Source organism: Hibiscus syriacus, unplaced genomic scaffold (assembly GCF_006381635.1).
Source record: "Hibiscus syriacus cultivar Baekdansim isolate YM2019G1 unplaced genomic scaffold, ASM638163v2 tig00110422_pilon, whole genome shotgun sequence".
In the NCBI taxonomy this organism is placed as follows: Eukaryota; Viridiplantae; Streptophyta; class Magnoliopsida; order Malvales; family Malvaceae; genus Hibiscus; species Hibiscus syriacus.
Window position 1 is genome coordinate 453,956 of NW_024062732.1, and position 7,404 is coordinate 461,359.

General features: G+C 38.1%; 1 protein-coding gene across 2 annotated transcripts; it reads left to right on the forward strand.

Annotated features, from left to right (window-relative positions):
• Window positions 1-803: 803 nt before the first annotated feature.
• On the forward strand, window positions 804-5,382 carry LOC120124617 (phytochrome A-like). 2 transcript variants are annotated; one of them, XM_039143240.1, is made up of 5 exons: window positions 804-1,102; window positions 1,455-3,516; window positions 3,686-4,505; window positions 4,591-4,881; window positions 4,987-5,382. In XM_039143240.1, the coding sequence occupies exons 2-5, from the start codon at window positions 1,467-1,469 to the stop codon at window positions 5,195-5,197; spliced, it is 3,372 nt and encodes a 1,123-aa protein (XP_038999171.1). In that variant the 5' UTR covers window positions 804-1,102; window positions 1,455-1,466; the 3' UTR covers window positions 5,198-5,382. The 2 variants fall into 2 exon arrangements, with proteins under 2 accessions (XP_038999171.1, XP_038999170.1); XM_039143239.1 differs by having other exon boundaries at window positions 1,461-3,516.
• Window positions 5,383-7,404: the final 2,022 nt, after the last annotated feature.

Below are 7,404 nucleotides of genomic sequence, written 5' to 3' on the forward strand. Positions count from 1 at the left end.
TATAATTATATTAAAAGTTATATAAGATGAAAATTTCAATAAATGTAGAAACCTTAAAATATTTATGAGATGGACAAAATATACGAATTCAGAGAATTATTAAGAATGGAATTGGCCAAAATCGATCTGTTACACGTACACGTGACTACCATAATGGGAAATGGGTACCTAACGGCAAAGCAAATGGCAGGTTATGGGCTCCCTCCACCTTTTTTACCATTCACTCATACAAAACCTTAACCCTAAATTTAAAACATATAATATTAACTAAATTAATTTATATAAATCAGGAGTTATAGGTTTTACGTTGGTTTTAGTGATAAGAAACTTGATATCTCTTAAGTAGATTCCGAGTTTGAGTTTTTGTGTTTGTAAAAAGTTTCTGTTGGGAGACTCGCCCATCAAAATAAAGTATGCGACGCAAATCAATCGATATTCTTTCAATGATTTATAATAATCACAAGATTCTTTCATCAAATATTATTTAGTACTTAAATTAGAACAATATTGTGGTATATTACTACACAATTGATATATGAGTTTGAAGATTACGTTCAAGATGTTTGAGATCCGAAGGCAACGGCTCAAAAACAAACTCAAATTTTACCAACTAGAATAACTAACATTATCCATGAACAATAATTCCAAGTCTCTAGACTCTACTAGTGGATTCTTTTTCACAATTATTTCCAATATAAAAAGAAGGTATGTTCATTGAATGATGACAAAAGTCCACACCCACAGTAGGAATCGATTCAATTCAATAATGATCGAATAAACAAATATAGGAAGCCAATGATGGCATAACTTTTAGCTGTGATCTTGGTTTTGGGAAACCCCATTTCCTTTATTTTATGTTATCATGGTGGTCCCTGCTATTCTGGTTATGGTAAATTCCTGCAACCTTTTCAAGGAGGTTGTCCACTTCTTTTTCTGGTTTTCTTAATAATATATTTCCGTATAACGTGATTGGCCATGATTTCTGGATTTACTTTCTCAGCTCTTCTGAAAGCCTGCTCTTCTTCACTTCATCACTCTGATCACAGATAGCAGTTTTAGTTTTCTTTTCCTCTGCTCTTATCAATCAGAAGAAGAAAAAAAGGTTAGTCTCTTTGTTAAGTTAATAAGCTTATGTTCATCGTAGTTGCAGTCTTGCAAAAATGAATATCGATATTTAGGTCTGTGTTAAATGATGTTATTTCAGCTTAAAAGCTATGTAGACTGTTGTTTTAGTACAATAGCCAGTTATATGATTGAGTCATAGCAACTCTGGAACTCTGGGTATTGATCATATGTTTTTGTTATCGATGATAAAGCCTATGACTCTGAAATTTAATAATGTCCTTACAAAAATGAAGAAAAATCATTGAGTTTCTTGCACAATGTTCTTTGCAACCATGTCAATACTTGTTTTCACTGTCCATGATTCGTATTGATTTTCTTTGTCTATTAAGTGGCAGGTGAGAATGTCTTCATCAAGGCAAAACCATTCATCAAGCAACACGGAGAGATCCAGGCACAGTGCTCGCATCATTGCTCAAACGACTGTAGATGCAAAACTCCATGCAGATTTCGAGGAGTCCGGCGTATCCTTCGATTATTCGAATTCGGTGCGTGTAAGTGGAGATCAGCAAACGAGGTCCAGCAACGTTACCACGGCTTATCTCCATAATATTCAGAAAGGCAAGTTTATCCAGCCCTTTGGGTGCTTGCTAGCTTTAGATGAGAACATTTACAATGTCATAGCATACAGTGAGAATGCCCCTGAGATGTTGACCATGGTTAGCCATGCAGTACCAAGTGTTGGGGACCATCCGGTTCTCGGCATTGGAACTGACATAAGAACCATTTTTACTGCCCCTAGTTCATCTGCATTGCTAAAGGCCCTAGGAATCGGGGAGGTTTCTCTTTTGAATCCGATCTTAGTCCATTGCAAGACTTCTGGAAAGCCCTTTTATGCCATTATCCATCGGGTAACAGGGGGTTTGATAATTGATTTCGAGCCGGTCAGGCCCTCTGAAGTTCCCATGACTGCAGCCGGAGCTTTGCAGTCATACAAGCTCGCAGCAAAGGCAATCACTCAGTTGCAGTCGCTACCTAGTGGGAGCATGGAAAGGCTTTGTGATACAATGGTGCAGGAGGTTTTCAAACTCACCGGTTATGACAGGGTGATGACATATAAATTCCATGATGACGACAATGGTGAAGTGATATCTGAGGTAACAAAACCGGGCTTGGAGCCTTATTTGGGCTTGCATTATCCTGCCACCGATATCCCCCAGGCCGCTCGATTCTTGTTTATGAAGAATAAAGTCCGTATGATCGTTGATTGTAGAGCCAAACATGTGAAAGTATTTCAAGATGATAAGCTTCCTATTGACCTGACCTTGTGTGGTTCAACCCTAAGGGCTCCCCACAGCTGCCATTTACAGTACATGGAGAACATGAATTCCATCGCTTCTTTGGTCATGGCTGTCATTGTCAATGATGGAGATGAAGAAGGTAATGACACCGGTTCGGAGCAGCAGCAGCAACAAAAGAGAAAGAGATTATGGGGTTTAGTAGTATGCCATAACACCACTCCTAGGTTTGTTCCATTTCCACTCAGGTATGCCTGTGAGTTTCTAGCTCAAGTTTTCGCCGTCCATGTCAATAAGGAATTAGAGCTCGAAAGCCTAGTCGTCGAGAAGAACATACTGCGCACACAGACCCTTTTATGTGACATGCTTATGAGGGATGCACCTCTGGGGATTGTATCACAGAGTCCAAATATAATGGATTTGGTGAAATGTGATGGGGCTGCCTTATTATACAAGGAAAATATATGGAAACTAGGGGTAACCCCAAGTGATTCCCAACTGAATGAGATAGCGTCATGGCTTTCCAAATATCATATGGATTCCACAGGTCTGAGTACCGATAGCTTGTACGATGCCGGGTTTCCAGGGGCTTTGGCTCTTGGTGATGTAGTATGCGGAATGGCTGCAGTGAGGATAACCTCCAAAGACATACTTTTCTGGTTCCGGTCCCATACGGCGGGCGAAATTCGATGGGGTGGTGCAAAGCATGAACCTGGATTGAAAGACGACGACCGAAAGATGCACCCGAGGTCATCATTCAAGGCTTTCCTTGAAGTTGTCAAGAAAAGGAGTCTGGCTTGGAAGGACTATGAAATGGATGCCATCCATTCTTTGCAGCTTATTCTAAGGAATGCGTTCATAGATGTCAAGACCACGGATACAAACGCCAATGCCATACATTCCAAGCTGAATGACCTCAAACTAGAAGGGATGCAAGAGCTGGAAGCAGTGACGAGTGAGATAGTGCGTTTGATCGAAACAGCAACAGTCCCGATTTTGGCAGTTGATGTTGATGGCCTGATTAATGGTTGGAATATGAAAATCGCAGAGTTGGCTGGCCTTTCTGTTGATAATGCAATTGGGAAGCATTTACTCGCTCTTGTTGAAGATTCTTCATCTGAAACAGTCCAGAAAATGTTGTTCTTGGCTCTGCAGGGTATGTAATTTTCCACTACTTGGTTAGCTTATTTAGTATATCTACTCTATAAAGCTCTAACTTTTAATTGACACATATCAGTATACGACACTCATTATATATAAGATTTCACTAACATCAGTGCTAAAGAATGTTATCATACTAATAATAGTTGCTCCTTTCTGATCAGGCAAAGAAGAAAAGAACATACAGTTTGAGATCAAAACTCATGGATCAAGGACTGGGGCAGGTCCCATTAGTTTAGTTGTCAATGCTTGTGTAAACAGGGATCTTCATGAAAATGTTGTGGGGGTATGCTTTGTGGCTCAAGATGTAACAGTTCAGAAGATTGTAATGGACAAATTTACCAAGATCGAAGGCTATTACAAGGCAATAGTACACAATCCAAACCCACTGATCCCTCCCATATTCGGCATGGATGAATTCGGATGGTGTTCGGAGTGGAATCCGGCAATGACAAAGCTAACCGGTTGGAACCGAGATGAAGTGGTGGATAAGATGCTGTTGGGGGAGGTTTTTGGAACCAACACTGCTTGCTGTCGTCTCAAGAACCAAGAATCTTTTGTCAACCTCGGTGTTGTACTTAACAATGCGGTGACCGGTAATGAACCCGAGAAGGTTCCTTTCGGTTTCTTCGCTCGCAGCGGGAAGTATGTCGAATGCTGGTTATGTGTGAACAAGAAATTGGACATGGAAGGCGGTGCTGTCACCGGTGTGTTCTGTTTCTTGCAGCTCCCAAGCCAAGAACTGCAACAAGCACTTCATGTTCAGAAATTGTCCGAGCAAACAGCCATGAAAAGATTGAAAGCGTTGGCTTATTTGAAAACTCAGATTCGTAACCCTCTATCTGGTATTATATTTTCTTGGAAAATGATGGAAGACACAGAGTTGGGACCGGAACAAAATCGCCTTCTTCAAACTAGTACCATGTGCCAGCGCCAGCTTAGAAAGATACTAGATGATTCGGACCTCGATAGCCTCATTGAAGGGTACTAAATCCTATATCGCTTCATCTCTTTATTTTAGATAGAAAAATCATCTTATTTTTTTCGTCTTCTGAATTTTGTTTAACAGCTACATGGATCTTGAAATGATTGAATTCACCTTGAATGAGGTATTGATTGCTTCTATTAGTCAAGTGATGACAAAGAGCACCGAGAAAGGTATCCGAATGCTCAACGATACAGCGGCAGAAGTCATGAATGAGACCTTGTACGGAGATGGTGTTAGACTTCAACAAGTCTTAGCTGATTTCCTGTTGATATCAGTTAATTTTACACCAAATGGAGGCCAAGTCACTGTTGCAGCTACCTTAACCAAAGATCAACTAGGACAATCCGTTCATCTTGCACATTTGAAACTAAGGTAAAGGGCATATCCATGTTAGACGCATATCGAACATATTCGTGTTAGACTCGTGTCGAGTCTGGAAAACATAAGGCATTGATTTTAATGTGTATGTTTGGACAGGATAACACATGCAGGTGGTGGAATACCTGAAGCATTGCTGAGCCAGATGTTCGGAACTGATGGGGATGCATCGGAGGAAGGAATCGGTTTACTCGTGGGCCGAAAATTGGTGAAACTCATGAATGGTGATGTGCAGTATTTAAGGGAAGCAGGCAGATCAACTTTCATCATCACCATTGAACTTGCTGCAGCAAATAGGTCCAGAAACTGACTGCATTAGTACTGTTTGTAGTATTTTAACACAGTATCTGTTTTTTTCCAATGAATTGAAATTTCAGAAAATGTATTTTCCAACTGTAGAATTTGTTGTAATACAGCAAGGGAGACATTTTGTATTGAGCATGAGGTTCAAATTGGAAGTCGTAACATTTTCTGATACGTTATTATGTTTTTAGGTGATATGTTTTTTTACCCAATTCAGGGATGGATTCATCGTACTCTCTAGAAATTTTAAAATCTCTCATATTTTAGGGGTTTTTTTTTGTGTTTTCTATTGATTACCTAATTTTGTACCCTTAAAATTTTATAACTTCACACCCTATAATTTTTAATATAACTTTCTAAGTTCGCGCTCCTCACATAAATTTTTACGTCCATCCCTATTATTATGGATCTCTGTTTAGGATTAACGGCAGCAACGTAGTCAAGAATCTTAGTGGTCAAATATAAATAGTATTAAAAATGAATGGTATGATCTAATTACTCAGTCATTAATTTAATATTTAAAAGTTATGAATTATAGTATAATTTATTTAATTGTAAAATAACTTCATGTAAAAATAAGTGTTCAAACTATCCTAAATTAATTTTAAATGTCTAAAGAATTTTTCGTTAAAATAGGTGTAACATTTTTTTTTTGTTACTCTTTTAGGTGCCTATGTAGTTTCAACAGTTAAAAAACAGTTAAGTCACACATATCATTATATTCTTTTCCAAGTGTTCGACAATTGGTTGCAAATTAGCCCCTGATTCCCCATTGAGTTGATACCGACGTCTGGTTTTGCATTAATTCTAGAGCGAGCCTTGATGTATTCCATGAACTTGTATTGGTAAGAACCGTCCCTTATCATGTTAAGGACAGCTTCAGCACTGTAATGGCTCAGAAGCATCGGTTCCTCGATCTTGATTCCGGTCCAGGGAAAGTTACGGTGAGTGTCTCCGGTACGGAACTTGACTGCGGCTCTATCATAGGCCATGGCTGCATCTATTTCTGATCTGAAAGTTCCAAGCCATATTCTGGTATGATTGGAGTATAACTGAGCACCCCATTGTCCGTTCTTCTGTCTCATAACGCCTTTGAATTGTGACGAATTGCCTTTGACGCCACCACACCTTTGGCGTTTGTTTACTCGATTTGAGGTGCTAATCGAATCCGAAATATCCGAATTCGCTTTCGCTTCGCCACTTAAAATCACACTCATTATTTCTTCTTCCGTAATCTCTAAGATGAAAGAAAAAGAAACAATAAAAACAAAAGAAATAACAGAAATCAAACACCCTTAAATAATGAAAACGATGCCTTGCAATGCAAGAAATAACCATTACAGCCAATCTAATGGATACACACAATACTATGTGGTTCAAACCTCTAACTTATTCCGTATATCAATCAAAAGGAATCGGAAACAATAACTGCCGAAAATTTAATGATTCAATAACAGAAACTAACATGTAATAATAACAAATTAAGAAAGCTGGAACCTTAGTAATTAAACAAAAGAGACAGAAGAAAGAAGACGGCTGTCTCTCAAAAACCAAACAAGTTTTGTGTTATGGGAAAAGCCCTAGTGAATAGTTATATGATATCTGCATAGGGAACCGCTTGGAATGCAAGAAATACGTCCAGTAAAGGCAAGAAAGTAAGTGTATCAGAGAAAAATCTGGTTATTTATTGGAAGTATATAACTTTTTCATTAAAAGCTTGTTAGCTTTGTAATTTTATTTTTGGCAACCAAAATAAGCCATATATGTTCTTATAATGATTCTGCTACAAACAGCAAAGGAGAAAGAGACGGTAGCAAGGGCTTTGCAGCAGCAAATCAAATTCAAACCCAAGATGGTGTTCAGCTGTCATTCAAATCCTCCATTGATTCAGGTTATCCAAAATTTAAATGGACTTAAATTTTCCCAGAAATAATGTCTCCGTGCACAAAAACCTCTATTGATTCAGGCGATTACATTTTAGTTTTTAAAGACTATCGTTTCAAAGGTTCCCATAAACCCAAGCATCTTTTTTTTTTTTTTTTTTGAGGATCCATTGTGTCAAATGTCAATGTATCAGATGTCAACAACAACAAATATACGAATATTTTAATAAATTTAAATTAAAATCATCAATATTTTCATTATAAAAATAAATTAAAACTTACAAAATAATGTTTCGCAGATCAGAATCAAAATACAGCCGCAAATGAGATT